Source organism: Mesoplodon bidens (genome assembly GCF_964165515.1).
Source record: "Mesoplodon bidens genome assembly, chromosome: 1".
In the NCBI taxonomy this organism is placed as follows: domain Eukaryota; kingdom Metazoa; phylum Chordata; class Mammalia; order Artiodactyla; family Ziphiidae; genus Mesoplodon; species Mesoplodon bidens.
This window is the reverse complement of record NC_138176.1, coordinates 38,419,997-38,437,710: the sequence shown is the minus strand read 5'-3', so window position 1 is coordinate 38,437,710 and position 17,714 is coordinate 38,419,997. Positions and strand designations below refer to the sequence as shown.

The 17,714-nt window shown below is 40.7% G+C and overlaps 1 protein-coding gene across 2 annotated transcripts in view; it reads right to left on the bottom strand.

Annotated features, from left to right (window-relative positions):
• Positions 1-3,547: 3,547 nt before the first annotated feature.
• Positions 3,548-17,714, bottom strand: part of SLC16A12 (solute carrier family 16 member 12) — a 91,071-nt gene continuing 76,904 nt past the window's right edge. For both annotated transcript variants that reach the window (XM_081251777.1, XM_081251778.1), the window contains 5 exons: positions 16,603-16,706; positions 13,875-14,018; positions 11,665-12,244; positions 9,199-9,458; positions 3,548-6,233 (listed from right to left, as the gene is read on the bottom strand). In XM_081251777.1, the coding sequence (XP_081107903.1) occupies positions 5,971-6,233; positions 9,199-9,458; positions 11,665-12,244; positions 13,875-14,018; positions 16,603-16,706 (1,351 nt within the window). In that variant the 3' untranslated portion in view covers positions 3,548-5,970. The remainder of the gene's footprint in view (positions 6,234-9,198; positions 9,459-11,664; positions 12,245-13,874; positions 14,019-16,602; positions 16,707-17,714) is intronic.

The following is a 17,714-nucleotide window of genomic DNA, read 5'->3' as shown; positions in this document are numbered from 1 at the left end:
CTCTCCCGCTGCGGAGCACAGGCTCCGGACGCGCAGGCCCAGCGGCCATGGCTCACGGGCCCAGCCGCTCCGCGGCATGCGGGATCCTCCCGGACCGGGGCACGAACCCGCGTCCCCCGCATCAGCAGGCGGACTCCCAACCACTGCGCCACCAGGGAAGCCCCATCACCAACTTTTGGGAAGTGGTCTCACTAATTCCAGCAGATGGCAGTGCTGCATAACATGTAGTTATTTGAAAAACCAAACCAAACAAACCAAAACAAAAAACTTTCTTGAATCTCTGGACTATTTAAGAAGAAAAAACTTACAAATGATTCCTTTTTAGAGTTGAGAGGTAATTGTTAAAGTATAACCCCAGGCCCTGAAAAATCCGTTTTTAATTTAGAGAAGCCAAATGCAGCCCCAAATTCCAGCAGTCCCAAAAGTCCCAGACACCTTTGTGGATCCCCTCACCAGAACATTTACTAGTGTCAGCTTGTGTTTGATTTTGCACTGGCCTTAGGAATCGACTAGAACTTCAGGTAGCCACATAAAGCGGCTTCCCCACATCCTTTCCCTTACTCCCCAGCTTCTTCCCCTGAAAAGAGTAGAGGCTGTTTCCAACCCACTCAATTCCATACCTGAGTTCCTCGGAATCATCTCAAATTTCTCTGGCCCATCATGAACTCTTCCTCTCCTAACGCCCAGAGCACGCAATGCCCTTAGCCTCAGTCAGCGTTTAAAAACCTCTTGGGATTATTCTCACCTGAGTTAGTTTTAATTTACCAATTAGGAAGTACACCTGAGATCATGGAAGGGGTGGTACATGTATTTTGAATTCCCCACCATATATAACACGATGCCAGATTCCAAGGAGGTGCTTAATAAATAATTGTGGTTGATTAACTCCTCTCATCACCTCTTAAAAAAGTTTGCCAGTATGCCGTCTGATTTTCAGTCATGCCCTGTGAGTTAGAGGCCAGCCATAGGACCGGGCAAGACTCCAGTCAGGGGCTTCTGCTCCTGGCCAAACCCTGGAGCAGGGTTTTCATGTAAAGTAAAAGCAGCTTGTGTGGTCCCTGTAACTGAAACCCCATCTTTTCACGATGAGGCTCCTGTGCTCCACCTCTTCCCAATATTCCAGGGCTCCCTTGCATGGGCGGTGCCTCTTGCCCAGGCCTCCCACTCAATTTGAGCACAACAGAGCTATTTAATTACGTCTGTCTGGGTTCAACACAGTTGTATCATTTTTACATTCCGGCCTCAATCTAAAGTTTTTGTTTGTTTGTTTGTTTGTTTGTTTTTGCGGTAAGCGGGCCTCTCACTGTTGTGGCCTCTCCCGCTGCGGAGCACAGGCTCCGGACGCGCAGGCTCAGCAGCCATGGCTCACGGGCCCAGCCGCTCCACGGCATGCGGGATACTCCCGGACCGGGGCATGAACACGCGTCCACCGCATCGGCAGGAGGACTCTCAACCACTGCGCCACCAGGGAAGCCCTAAAATTTTAATTAATGTATTTCTACCAACTCTTCTGTCTGCCACCTTTATTCCCTTTCCCAAACCTACCCCATGATACTCAGTGCTCTGGAGCTCCTGCTATTTACGTGACACTTCTTACCAGGTGTCCTATTTAAGCCCACTGAATTGGGAACATCTAACATTTCCTATGCATTCTGGGTGCAAGAGCGACTTCAAGCAAACCTGACCTTCAGTCAGCCCTACCCTTGCTGCATTATAATGCTCTTTAGCAGTTTCTTCCTTCGTTCTTTTTTTCATTTGCTCACTTGTTTTCACTCATTCATTCACCAAGTGTTTATTGAGTGACTATGGATTAGGCACTGGACTCAGTGTTAAGTGCCCCGGTCTGGGAAGATCCCACGTGCCGCGGAGCAGCTGGGCCCGTGAGCCATGGCCGCTGAGCCGGCGCGTCCGGAGCCTGTGCTCCGCAACGGGAGAGGCCACAACAGTGAGAGGCCCGCTTACCGAAAAAAAAAAAAAAAAAAAAAGTGCTTTGTATTTTGATTTTAGACCAATCCTAGGTCCTGCACTCCTCAAAGAGGGCTCTGACACTTAAATAATTACGAGTAATAATAAAAGTAATAGTGATCACTCTCTCCCAGAATTCAGAAGCACTTTTCACTTATTTGACACCTCCTTAAGCTTCAGGTAGATAGACCACATCGGGGCTGGGAAAGAAGGAGGAAGAGTTTTAGCCTGCAGTTCAGACACCCAAAGGAAGACTGCGGCAAGCAAGGGGTCCCCATCAGCTTTGTAGGTAATGATGTGGCTCTTTAATAGGTGATACTGACCACCCATACCCTCCACTAGCATGTTCTTGCCAAGTTTAGTTATTCCTTGACAACTGATGGAAGACATGTTCTGTCAACATATTTCAAATGACTTCATCAGGGGTGTAGGGAAAGGGGTAGATAAATGCTGGGGGAAGGGTACATCAAGTTCATTGTACTTTTCTTTCTGGTTTTGTATATGTTTGGAAAGTTTCATAATAAAATGTTTTAAACATCAATCTTTTTATCATTATTTAATATTTTTCCCACTGCTCCCACCAAATATTTCTCTGTGCTAATGGGACAAAATCCCAGTCATCTCTTACTGGTAGCTTCTCTGGCAACATGTATAAAAATGTATTGTTCAGCGGAGTTTAAAAAAAAAAGACAGACTTTGAAGTATGAGAAGAAAAACTCAGATATCTACCTTGAATTCACACTATTTCATTTCAATAAACAATTTCCAAATTAGACCTATTGGGACCAGGAAGGTGAGTGCCAAATAGATATTACCATCTTCATCATCACTGGGCAATGGTATAGGCACTTCAGAAAGAACTCACCTCTTGACTGAGAAAGCGTGACTTTGGTAATGCGGAAGGTGGGACAAAGCGTGCTGCCCAACCTTCTCCACATTCCGCCCCCCTGCCCCAACAAATACTCCCAAAGAGGAGCCTGGATCAACAGACAGCAAATTAAGCCACTTAGCCTGGAAGTAGTGGTCTTGATAGAACCAGACTCTTGGAAAGATTCTTGGAAATTTCCAATCCAGGATCCTCCCATCTATCCTGATTGGAAGACTGCAGCATAACCCAAAGGATTTCATCTGCCCAAGGAAGGGCTTATTTCCAAATGGTTTCTTGAACCCACATGAGAAGATCTGAGCAGGTGCAAAGGGAGGGAGGCAGACTCCAGCATCAGATGGCTTCCTAGTTTTACAGGAATTCACTACAGGCACTAGAGTGCAGTGACTACAGAGTCAGAAGACGTGGGACCTAATGCCTCAGTTTCCATGTCTATTAAACGGTGATAATATAGACTATTATGGGGATTAAATAAGACAATGCATAGGAAGTGCTTAACACGGTAGCTAACACATTGGAAGTTCTCAATAAATAGTTATGCTTTTTGTAAATTATTTGATTGCTTACCACATCTTTATATGCCAGTTACATCTTGGCATAATCCAGACAGAGCCACTCACAATACAATCCAAACCCTTTGTGCAGGGGAAAAATGTTTTTCCAAACATGACTATAAACTCATTTTATTATGCTTTTGAAATAAAATATTATTATAAATATCCAATCTATTAGTGAAATCACAATCTGAACAAAAGGCCAAATGGTACAGTGTATCTACAGAAGTTAGACATTTTGTTTGCTTCTCTACTCAGTCAATTTCAAAGTAGAACTTGCAGTGATATAAAGAAATATTTAAGATGTAAAATCATCCCACCACAATTTTGTTCTTGATTCAACAAAACAAACACATCATTCCCATGAATTGCTCCATTTTGAAATAAACAGTATAGACAAATGGAACATAACAGTAAAATTTTGTGTCATTGACAATGGTAACCTCTAAGATCTACATTTTCCTTACTGGTTTCCTAAAAATGCCACTCCAAAAAGAAAAGTAAAATAAAAATGTATGCATGTATAAAGGCAGAATATCACAAATATTTTATACAAATTTTTAAAAGCTCTGATCTCTATGCTCATTTTTCATGAGTACTTATAATACTTTAGAGAAATTACATCACAGAACCAGATAAACAAAATTTTACTGTGATCATCACTAGGAAAAAATATGTATAAGAATATTTATAACTCTTTATATTTCAAAAAATCTTTAGGCTTGAAGATTCAAGAAATGACACTTAGTGTAAAGTGCTATTCCAAACACATAAAACTTCATTTTAACTTTGACTGTTTACAGATATTTTCCAAATATTGTTTTAAAATTGCAAATGACAAAGGAAGTGGTTTCACAACTAAATTCTCAAACTAAGTATAAATATAACAGGAAACATTCCTGTTTTCTCTTTGGAAAACACCTATGAGATACTAGTTTTCTGCCGTCAAATCAAGTCAGCATTTCATTCGGAAAGCAATGTATTAATATATAATTTTATATATATATTTATAATCCAGTTATAGGCAAAGACTCTTGCTGAATGTGCTTAGTCAACCCTGGATCTTCCTCATGGCTGTGTTTTTTCTCTCAGCACCCCTGGCAAGGCATTTGTGAGATCTCTTGGGGGACAGTGGATTGAATGGCCTTCAGGGTCAAAATAGTTCCCTGAGGTTCAGATTTTAAATTTTTGAATAATTAAAATCCCCTTTCAATTGTATAACTTGCCCCTGTGTTACAGGTGCAACATGATTTGGGATTCAGGATTATAATTCAGAGGACTTAAAATGGTCGGAGACAGGCTGGGGGATCTGGCCTTTCTCTTCTCTCCCCATGCCCTCCCTCTTCAATCTGAAGACTTTATCCCACACCACAGGAAAGTAGGGTACTTGGGAGTGAGCAAACTATAATCGAATGAGTTAAGGTATGTGATTATAAACTGTAAAACAACACACCACTAGCCTTCTTAACCTTGTCCTCCCTCTCCCCTGACCAAAGCTACAATGTGTGGGAGGGCTATGATGCTGAGGTTAACCCTTGAAGTCTTCTCATTCCGCTGAAAAGGTCCACTAATGATTATCTATAAAGAGATGAAGAGCAGTGGACATTGGAACAAAAATTAACTCAGGGAGAAAGGAATCTCAGCTTCAGAGTATCTCTAGAATAATATTTTTCAGGCAAAACTCCCAAGTCCTGTTTTGGGTAATGAACCTAAATATCTGATCTGAAAAGAAAACTTTCACCAGAGACCTGCTGATTCAAGAATTCAATTCCTGCCCAGTTGGAATGCTGCCAACATTTTTCCTTTCCTAACAGGAATTGACTACAGTTTAAATAAATGCTTTATTTCTAAAGGAAAGAAAAAGGGAAGCATTAGTGTTAAAATTTCTGGTAAGATTTAGAAATCGCCCATGGGTCTTGGTGTGTTCTACTCAATTTAGAGTAAGTATTATATGTGATAGCGACAGAGGTGAGTGTCTGGTTGGAGGTTAAGTGCCTCGTCTTAGGAAAAGAGCTTTCAGTGGTGGTAGAAGGTGAGGATGCCAAACCTTCTTCCTAGTGGAGTTTCTCATTAGCATTGGAAACAGGTTGTTGAAGAGTACTTTAGATTCTTCAAAAGGCAATGATTAATACAGGACCCCCTTCTCTGAACAGCATAAAGAAACCTACATGTTAATGTTTCTGTTTACCTTCTAACTGAGGAGGGAAGATGGAGGGGCAGAGAATTTGAAACAAAGCTGCGCCCAGTGTCATCTGCTTTGGTCGTGCCTTGAAATTACCTCTATTTACAGCAAATTATATCAACTATGTCCTAACATTCTCCATAGTGTGATGCTCATTGCCCAAAAGATGCGAGTTCAATTGTGAGTACAAATCCCAAATGGGGAAACTCTGAGCCAGTCCAGCTTGCTTTGTTATTTGCTATTTTTCCATTACAAACATATTAATAAAACGATAAATTTCCTTGGAAGGCAATACTTCTGCCAAAATAAAATCCTTCAGAAACATGTACAGTACAGTGGTCCCACCTCTTTCAGCCCTGAAGATTCAGGCTCAAGGCCATTGATCATGTGGGGCTGGAACCAAGCATTGCTATAGCCACAGACTCCCCATCTTTCTGATCTAATTCTCTTGCTACAGAATAAGCCACCGATCCATTGGTCCATAGCTGCAGCTTGGGATCTGATTCTTTGGCAAGGAACTGCAGCTGGGTTTTTCTCGTCTTCTTTACAAGTCTAGCAAAGCCAAGTAACACAGAACTAAATATCATTGAAAATCCACAGAGAAGAAACGCTGCAGTGTAGCTGCCAGTCGTGTCTACAAGCCATCCTGTAACAAGCAACAGCAAAATGATATTGAGTTGAAAATTCAATTATTTACCCATTCTCAAATCTAATAATTTGTGAAGATAATAACAATAGATTGCTAGCACCACTGCTATAGTTTTGACACAAAAAGCAGATGTCCTAAAAGTATTGTGCAGCAACTGAAAAATGCATTCTATTTTGTAGGGAAACTTCTAAAATGGATTGTTGTTATTATGTAAAGTGCTTGGAAGTGTCACACTTTTAGTATTCACACAATAAATATTAGTTATTATTATTAATCCCATGAAATACGGTAGAAAAGATAAAAATAGCATCATTCAAATTACTGATGATGGGATTCTTTCTTTATCTAGGGTGTTAAGAGAATGTTATTGTACAGAATGCTAGTAGTAGTATTCCCAGCAGCCATATACTGACTATCCTGAGTAATAGAACACGCTTCTAGATAAAGCAGAATCCAAATTTTCTGTTGGATCCAGTCATCGTACCCCATCCAGTTTGAAAATCAGAACGTTGGACCATCTTACAGTTTAAAATGCAAACTTCAGAAAGCAGAATTCTGTAATCACAGCTTTTTTTCTTTATCTCTTATTGCAACAAATTAACCACAATATCTGTTCCGGCTCTAAATTTTGAGGAGAACCAGAGTATATGATATGCAAAATATAGGTCACAATAATCAGAAACTCAGTGGGGTAAAATTAGACCTTGGCAGGAAATTATTTTGTGATTAAAAAGGTTTTTTAAATTTTTATTTTATATTGGAGTATGGTTGATTAACAATGTTGTGTTAATTTCAGGTGTACAGCAAAGTGACTCAGTTATACATATACATGTATCTATTCTTTTTCAAATTCTAAAAAGGTTTTTAAAAATTCCTCCAAACTTTACTTATAGGCCAAGAAAATCCACCGGAGAAGTGTATGATTTCTCCTCTCACCTACTTCAAAACCATTAGTCAAAAATGGCATGCAAAAATTGTTAGAAGCCCAAAGTTTCCTGCAATCCAAACTACTCTCAAATATTTTAGTTATCATGTGATTTGCTTGTACATTTTTGTAGCAGAAAATGGAAGAGATTGAGTAGAGAGTTATCTTAAAAGTAATTAAATAAGAGAAGTATTAAATAGGAACTCACACGCTAATCCTCTAGTACCTGGCAATGAGTATAATGTCTGATTTGCCAAATGAAGGCCGTGGTTTGAAAAAAGGATCCAGGAATCCCAATTTATGTCCTATGACTTTTTAACAGAGTTACACTGTCCCTAAAGGTTGGTAAATACAAAAAAGTGGCTATGGAGGGAGGATGTGGGAACATTTTGGGGGCATTTTCCAAAAATGAAGCACTAAACATGTAGTCCTTTATCATGAAGTTTAAACTGATGAGGAATTTTCATCAGCAGCTATCAAGCAGTCAGTTTCCCTTGGTTTGATGCTTTAGCAATTGCTGGAGTTTAGAAATAACCCGAACGGTGTATTCATAACAGCAGCTAAAGCAGAAATCCTGCCTTCTTCAAAAAATTCCCTCCCTTCCTTCTAAGCAAATGTTTGGCTCATTTCTCTTCTGCCTATCTTCAGAGAACTTCTTCACTCTTGTTTTTAATTTAGGCAGGTAATAATCTGGACCAATTATTCTCAATCCTTAGTGTACAGAAGCATTACAAGAAAACTGGCTGAGAGTGTAGATTCCTGGAACTCACCCCCAAAGGTCCAGATCACAGAGGGAGGGTCAAGGAGTCTGCATTCTAACAAGGGTCCCAGGGGATTCTGATGCAGGTGGTCCCAAGACCTCATTCTGAGAGACACTGGTCTAGACCACACACCCCAGCAAGAAGGCATGGGTTCTGACCTGTTTGCTGCTATACCGACAGCGCCAAACACAGTACTGGTGTACACAGGCAATAAAGATTTGTTGAATTACTTGTTTAATGCATGCAATAAGTACTTGTTGAATTATTTAATGCATGCAATGCATATTTGTTGAATTACTTATTTAATTATGTTTTTAATTTTTATATCATTTTACAGTTTACAAAACATTCTAGATGCTTTATCTTGAATCCCAAATCTGTATATCCAAATCTGGCCTCCCTCAAATGCTCAGATTTCATCCTTAAACAGCGCTATTGAGCACTTTATTGGGTATTTCAGATACCTGAATATGTCTAAACATTAAATTTTTAGTATTTTTCTGGCAAAGCTACTCTCTCCAGCTTCCTTATTTCTTTTAAACATGCCATTATCTCCTAAGTTATCTTGGACTTCTTTCCCTCCTTCATGCCCACATGCTAAATTCAGTTTATTTTTTTCCCCAAAATTTCCCCCTTGCCCCAGAGCTCATTCTCATTTCTGCCACAGCAGCCCTAGTTCAGGCCTTTATCAGATGGCTCTTGAACTATTAGGATGAAATCCTGTTTCTCCTTTAAGTTACCAGATCAATTGCTAGATCACGTTTTCTAAAATATACTCTTTACTATACTACCCCTTTGCACAAAAGCTGTAATACTAGCCTAGCCATATTCTCTGAAGCATATAGGGCCCCACTCCTTCGGCTGGCACTCAAGACATTCCACTATGACACCCGCACTTTATCATTTCAGCCTCACCGCCTACCGCCCTCCCTACTGAAATTCTGTTCTCCTGCCAGCCTTCCCTCTGAATGTGCCCAACTTATTTATAAGTCTGAACAGCTGCTTCATTCCATTGCTTCTATCATTAGTGTGGAATGGAATCAAGATCCTAATTTGGGACTTTTTCTTTCCAAGTATGCTAAGGTCCCCCAGTTAGTTGGAAGAAGATTATAAAACAAGGATGCAGGTGAGACCATGATGTTTTGGTGGCTCTGGCATCCCTTTCTCTTTCACTCTTCCCAACTTACTTCCAATCTTCATGGGTGTGTGTGAGTTCACTGTTTTTACATCAATATGACAGAGAAGAGGTGATTGGGGGTTCTCTCTGCAAACTTACCCGCAACGGGTGGGCTCACCAAATACGGCACTGCATGGAGGAAGTACACCACGCCAAGCGCTGATGACAAAGAAGCGGTCCCCACGATTTCTGCAGTCACTACTGGGATCAGAGTCACATAGGCACCATCAAAGTAGCCAAAAGTACAAGCGAAAGGCACGAGCAGGGGGAGACTTTGAAGCATTGGGAGGCAGAGGTAGCAGAGCCCATCCATTCCGATGGCAAAGAGGTAGCAAATATACTGGTAATTCTTCAGACACCTGTGGATGTGAAGACCAAGAATGAGTGCAGTATGCACAGGTTCTATCAAAGAGCTCTAGAACCATGCCCAGGTAGCAGTAAGCACTGCAATTATTTATAGAGATGGCCTCCGCATTGTGTGTTTTCTATGTTGTCTTCCTGTCTTTCTTTTGGTATATGCAAATGCAAGAATGTATCTTCCCAGGAAGCATGGTATGGTAGAAAATAACCTGTGCTCTAAAATTAGAAAGATAGAAGTTTGAATCCAATTCTACCACCTACTAACTGCCTAACTCTAACCTCAATTCCTTTAGCTATAAAACGGGGGGGCTGTCTATCTCATAGTGTTATTCAAGGATAGTTGTGAAATAACACATAGAGTGTCAGGAGACTAATAATTTCTAGAAGTCTACCATATTAGATGCTTTCAGATGTGTCATCTGTTAGTCTCCGGCACATCATATATGCTCAATAACCCAAGTGGTTATACAAAGAGGAAGCCATAATATGAAGAAATGAAGGTGATTTGCCAGAGATTATGAAGGTGTTGTATTAGGACTAAGTCTTATTTCAAGACCTCCCCAGTGGTACTTCCATGAACACTTCCCTTTGTAGATCCAAACCCAATCTATGAGACCAATTATTTTAAAGACTCTGTATAATATCAGCACCAGCAATTTATGCTTTACAAATGTTTTTCTGCCCACAATCTCATTTAAGCCTCACAAAATGCTATAATGTCCATAGGCAAATATTGAACTGGCCCATTTTACAGATGAAGACCCTTGAGGATCTGAGGGTTAGGTGATTTTAGGTCACAGGGATAATAGGGGGCAGACCCAGCACAAGAACTTAGGTCTTGTATATCTCAGACTAGAGATCCCTCTCTCAGACTTATACCAGGCTACTTCTTGTTGAGTTATTTGATTGTAAAGATGGTTACCCTTTGCTCTCCCACCAACTCCTTAACCATTAAATATGTGGATTTAATCCTAAATATTATATTCACAATACTGGATAATGGCAGTTGGATCCTGATTAGTTCCCAAAGACATAACGTGTGAGAAGTCATAGGATGATAGCTCTTCCAGGTCATAGCTCAAGTGTGAAGAGTCCATCATTTAGGAGAATATGAGTAGTTTGCTCTCTTCAATCCAAACAGATTAGCATTAGCTGAAGAAACTACTCAGTAGATTTCTTATAACTTTGGTTTAAGCCTAAAATCATAATGAAACTATTTGCTATTTGCACTGTCAAATATAAATACGTGGCTACAGGGCTTCCCTGGTGGTGCAGTGGTTGAGAGTCCTCCTGCTGATGCAGGGGACACGGGTTCGTGCCCCGGTCCGGGAAGATCCCACATGCCGCGGAGTGGCTGGGCCCGTGAGCCATGGCCGCTGAGCCTGCGCGTCCGGAGCTTGTGCTCCGCAACGGGAGAGGCCACAACAGTGAGAGGCCCGCGTTCCACAGAAAAATAGAAAAAAAAAATCAATCAATCAATCAATAAGTAAATATGTGGCTACAGAGAGTGTGTTATTATTGACCTGATCCTCCTGCCTGGACTGGAGTCTGTTCCTCTCTCTATTGCCAGCCACTCTCTGGGGTGGTTCAAAAGAAACTAAAACCACAATGCCCAGACAGAAGTTGTCTCACCGGAGGACTGACTTGAATTAGAATGGAATTAAATCTGTCACCAGAACTTCGCTTCTGCCATTTATACGTACCCAACATCCTAAACAATCTAGAACAGGTGTCAGCAAACTATGGCCAAATTCAGCCCACTACTTATTTTTTGGACTGTGAACTAAGAATGGTTTTTCCAATTTTGAATGATTGGAAAAAATCAAAAGAACAATAAAAGTTTGTGAGAGAAAAATTGTATGAGAAATTAAAATTTTAATTTAAAATTAAATAAATCTTATTGGAACATGGCCACTCTCTTGATCACATATTGTCTATGGCTGCTTTTGTGTTACAACAGCAGAGTTGGATAGTTGGAATCATATGACCCACAAAGCCAATGTGACTTTGTCTGTTTAATGTCTGTCCCTTTACAGAAAAGTTTGCTGACCTCTGACTAGAAGAACCAACAAGGGAGTTGCCTTCAGATATCAAAAACCTGTTAACATTATTCAGACCTAGGTATTCTAGAGGGTAAGGTGATGAGGGGAAACTCAAAGTTTAAAGCCCCTAGTGGGGAATCAATGGCGGTTTCATGGATTTTACCTTCTGTCGGTTAGCCATCCGAACGTGATATTGCCAATAATGTCAATCACCCCAAGTACGGACATAAGAAAAGCAGCTTGCTGGTGACTCACTCCACTACTCAAAGCATAAGGCACCAAGTACACAAAGAGAGGGCTGCAGCCATAAGCCATAAATAGAACAGAGATGGCCAATACAACAAAGTCTGACATCAGTAAAAAATTGTATTCCTGCTGCAAAGAGCCACAGAGGCAGGTCTGCACCCATTCTTTAGTCCAAGTCGAAGAGGGAGACACCCGCTGAAAGCCTTGTGTCTCAGTTCTACAGACATGGTTCTGCTCTGAAGTTGTCTGGTCATCTTTAAGAGTAATTGGCCGCATCAAGGCGCCACAAACACAGAGATTCAAAACGAAACCCCCAAGGATGAGTAATGCTCCCCTCCAGGAAAATTGTTCAATAAGGAGCTGAACCACAGGAGCCAGGATGAAAATGCCAATGCCACTTCCCGACATGGAGATCCCATAAGCAAGGGCTTTCCGTCTGCTGAAATACTTTCCAACCATGGCAATAGCTGGAGAGTAACAAAGTGCAAATCCAAGACCTGGGGATAGAGAGAACTCTATGAGTGCTGGTGGCACGGCATGAACAGCCACTGAAAGAACATTTCTCAGAATCATACTATTTGGAATAAAGAGAATCTGACCTTCAAATAAACCCTTTTAAAACTGCTTTCTACACCAAGCTGAAAATGAGTCTCCCCTCACCAGTCATCCACAATTTGCAAAGTATAGCATATATATGACTTTCTTCTTAGGAAGAAAAGCCTTAAGGGAATATGACTTACGCAAAATAAAATGAAGAACTTAAAAACGATTATACAAGCTCAATTTGAATTAACTAGAAAATCAGGATAACACTGACCTAAGAAATTTATTCTCCCCACCACTTCTTTTTTAATAAATTAAAATTAATTTTAATAAATTAAATTATCTCTGGATAATTTAAGTATTTTTAAATTATCCAGAGATTTACTTCAACTCTTCACTGCCCCTGAAGACACAACTCTGATAATCTGGACCACACCGGACTTTGGGTTAAAATAGCATTTGTGACCCCGTGAAAGCTCCAGAGTAATCTCACATATTAGGAAACATTGTGCCAATTTGATACATGAACATAGCATGTACACATAGCCACCTGAAAATATCCCTTAAAGTCAGCAGAAAGCCTCTTCAAGATTTTCCACTTCTATTCCTTTTAAGTCAAGAAAATTTGAAGGGCTTTAAACCTGGAATTTAAATGTCAAGGAAGGAAAAGGAGAACTACCTTCAGCTCCTGTTCCCATCTGCAGAGCAGAGTGAGCAATGATCCCAATTTGCCTGGACTGAGGGGTTTCCCAGATGTGAGGCTTTCAGCACCAAGACCAGGATAGTTCCTGGTAAACTGGGATGACGGGGGCCCTAGCAGTCAGACCCTTTGGATGACAGGGGACAGATGCCGTTTTTAGCTGACAGAGCTAGATTTATAACCTTACTATGAGATTATATCCTTTATTGGCCTGATCATGCTAACCCTGTGGCCCAGACAAGAGTTAGTGTTACCCTCCCCTCTGAGTGATGGGGCAGAAAACCGCTACTCTAGTCCCACCAGCCAAGCCCACCTTGATCCTATGCAGTCCCTGTAAGTGTGATTTATGGAATGCACATCAGTTGCTTCTCTTTCTATGGGCTTCATTCTCTAAAGATACTTCCATAACATCAAAAGAAAATATGCAATGTAAGAATATTCACAAGGGGCTTTCTTTTTAAATGGTAAAACCCCATTTATTGGACAATGGTACTCACTATAAAGTAGGGGCAACTCAGGTCAACCACAGACAGTATTGCAATGTCTTGGCAAAGATGTTGGGAGAATGATCATTGCCGAAAATTTATGTTGCTCTGGCTAATGTCACATTGCTTCTGAGTGGAGAATCTCAGCCATACACGGCTGCCCAAGGGAAAGCCAGCAGTCACTGTTGTCAAGTGGCTGAATTAAAGTGGTGATACATTTTCACTACAGTATGACAGTCCATTGCATTTCTAGCCCTTTGGTTTAACTGCTAGGTAGGCAGACATTAAGATAAATTATGCATCTTACAAAATGAATATTTTATGAATTACTGCTCTGTTGGTGGGCTTGACAACCCCTGGATAGGGTGGGGTGAGAAGGGTGGTACAAAGTGCCCTTACCTGTAAGAACTCCCAGAGTGAGGTAGAGATGCTTCAGACTGGTGGCAAATGAGCCCAGGATGAGACCAGTAGATGCAAGCAAGCCACCCAGCATGATTCCCACTTGACAGGAAAAATGGTTACTGACAACACTCCCAAGTGGAGCTTCAAAAACAATAATAAATAGGTTCAAACACAAAGGCCTTGAGGGCACTGCAGAAAGGCTGTGGGTGCTGCATTGGCAGAGCAGAGAATGATCCATCTTCAAAGCCTCGAGCCCGCCCCACTCATTCTACAGATTTGGAAACCAAGGAGAGAGGAAGTGACTTGTCCATGGTCCCACAGAGAATAAGTAGCAAAGCCGGAATTAGGATCACAGCTCCTGACTGGCACTGGACGGCTCATTCCACATCTCCATTCTATGACAGCCATAATCCCAGGATTATGTGGTGTTTTTTAAACAGTGAATCAGCTCCTTTAAACTACATGTCACTTGCATAGCGATGTGCCTTGTATGTTTCATATAGTATTGATCATACACAATTAACAATAATTATGACAGGTAAATGGTAGAGAAGGAAAGTGGGCAACATGGCATGGCCAGCAGTGTTATGCAGGAAAAGGCCAGGGAGAGAGACCATAGACAAATTTCACAATCTGGCACTGTTTCCGGGCTTCTGGAAACCCTGTGGATGAGAATCAAAGCCCAGAAAATCTAGGAAATGAGATGATGATATTTTGGTTGGCCTCACTCTATTTGTGGTTTAACAATGTGTCAGAATTGTGCCAACTTCCAGGCTTATAGACTAATAATTAAAGCTGGAAGAGGCCAAAAAGAAATTGAAGCTCAGGGGAATATGACATATTCAAGATCACCAAGAACTATACAGTTCAGGGAACCCGACAGTGAGTGCAGGGTTATTTCACCCTGTTATTCTGGCTCCTTGGGTCTCTCAGACTGATGGCAGAGATGATGGGTGAGGAATGTATGTGAATTTCTTTCTGAAGAATAATTCATGCTGACACCAGAACTCCTAGTAACAAGATCAGAAGAGCCAATTCTCTAGGTATCTGTGGAGTATAATTTTTATATCGATCAGATTAAAATTGGGTGTGACACAAATGTACATGATAGAATCAGTCATCACCTTAATATCCCATCTAGTTAGAATAGTGGCTGGCTGCATATATAACCTCTGGAGAATAGGAATGAGCAAATCTCCTGAAAATATGTCTAATTCTTCAGACTGATGCTGCTATGGCTATTGGAAAGTGACAAAATGTATACTAAACTCAATGAAAAATGTTCACTTCTCTGTTCATCATAGAGCAGATATGACCCCAATGGGTGTCCCAGATGTGACTCTGCAGAATTTAAATATTCTGCATCTAACATGACCCTGCTTTTAGCTCAATGTCTCACATGGTCATTGTGACCACTGTGGTCACTGAAGGTCATTTCTTCCTCTTTGAGGGATTATAAATATTCTCCAAAAGATAACAGTGAGAGAAATGAGTCACCTGTATCCTCCATGAAAGATAAACATGGCTGTCTTGGCATGCTCACACAAAGGCTGTGCCTAATCATCTGACCCTGAAAACCAAGTGATCATCTTACTGGTTAAAATAAAAAAGACAGGCTAGAAAGAAAACCTGAAAATATGATTTTTTGATCCCTTATGACCTTCCAGGGTTATCAGTAGCATCAACTTAGCCATCTCATGAAACCTAGAATTGCACTCAAATTCCTCCCAACCAAGGAAATACATTTCAGCACAAATCAACCAATTCCTGATTATGTACATTTTTCTAAAAATAAATATGAATCAGTACCTAGAATGGAATAGATGACATTATTTATGATACCAAATAATATAGTATTTCTCTTTTGCCATTAAGACATGGCCTGAAGAGATAACAGTTTTCTAAAATACTCAGGAGTCATCTAAATGAAAGGATGAAATAGGTCTAGTCTGCAAATAGATCATTTTGATTTGACCCAATTGCAGAACATTTCTATGGCACTCATTTAATAACTTTGGTTGGAAATTTTTAAAAAGAAAAATCTCAAGGTTAGTTTTTCCTTAGATCAATGAGAGATTCCATGAATCTTGAGAACACTCTGTACACCGTACGTAGCACCTGTGTGGCTCTTGATGAAAACTACAACCGTAGTGAATGTGCTTATCTCATGATTGCACCATTCTATCTTTCTACAATACTTCTCTAAGAATGAAGATTGATGCATGAAAAACGAGCCAAATTTTGAACCTTCTGGGAAGGGACGAGAATGAAAACAAGACTTGAGATGTGATGCACATATTGTTGGCACTCATTTAAGGAGATCACATTGAAATGGCTCATGGTGCTTTCCAATGGCTGTTTATGTGACTGGAGAATGAGGGGACCACAGCATTCAGAAGAAAGCAAGCATATACTGTACGGTTAACTGCGTCCAAAATCAGGACAAGTACTGTGATTGCCCAGTTCCCTATCTCTATAGGTATGTGTCCAATTGACTGTATTCACTACCTGGTCCATCTGACATCAGCCAAGAATACTAACTGCAAAAGCACGTCTGGGTGGGTTTGGCTAAAGGCAGGATCATACTTTTCTTTTTATATGGTTTTAGCCAATTTTTAATCATAGCCCTTCTACTCAGAAAAACTGGTCATCAAAGGCAGTGGAAGGTCACTGTCATGTATAGATCAAGGTTAGCCAGTAATTATCTATCCCTGGAGATACTCACCACAGAGCATGGTCACACAGTCTACAATGGAATGGATCCAGGCTGTCTGTGCATAATCCTGAGAGAAGTATGTCTGGAAGTCCACAAAAAAAATTGAAATACATCTGAAAAAAAAAAGTGCAAGCATTTTATACCAACAACAACAACAACAAAAAGAATGAACATGTATTTGATTGAGAGTTTCAAGTTTTGGTTCAATTGTCTGTTCCAGTCTCCAGGGGTTTTAATTGATTTTTCAATGGTTCGTTGCTGGCCTGTAATAAGTGGGAAATCAGAAGCTAACCATTAGGATGTTCTAAGGGATAAGAACAAGTGTTTAGGACTTCCCTGGTGGCACAGTGGTTAAGAATCCACCTGCCAATGCACGGGACACGGGTTCGATCCCTGGTCCAGGAAGATCCCACACGCAGAGGAGCAACTAAGTGCGTGAGCCACAGCTACTGAGCCTGTGCTCTAGAGCCCTTGAGCCACAACTACTGAGCCTGTGTGCCACAACTACTGAATCCCACGTGCCTAGAGCCCATGCTCTGCAACAAGAGAAGCCACCGTAGTGAGAAGCCCATGCACTGCAACCAAGAGTAGCCCCTGCTCGCTGCAACTAGAGAAAGCGCGTGCACAGCAACGAAGACCCAGCGCAGCCATAAATAAAGAAAGAAAGAAAGAAAGAAAGAAAAGAAAAAAAGAAACAAGTGTTCACCCACTAGAGCAGCTGCTGAAACCAAGTGGATGTGAAGATCACTGCTGTAGGGAAGGTCTTATGGAAAAGATGACAGGTCAGACACATGGATTGTTACTCATCGTACTGTTTCACTAACATCTGAAACTTCTAAGAGGTTGTTATACAAGTTAAGACTTGACAATAAAGTATTATACATCACCCAGCAATTTCACTTCTAGGTTTTAAGCAAAGTTAATAAACAGATGGTGATGATAATAATAATAGATACACATAAAAGGATATACTCTGGAGAACTATTTATAATAGCCAAATATTGTAAACAGCATATATGTCCGTCAGTAAGGGACTGGTTAAGTAACTTATAGCACATCAATAAAATGAAATATTATTAGGTATTAAAAATGATTTGCTTTGTATTTATTGATTTGGAAAT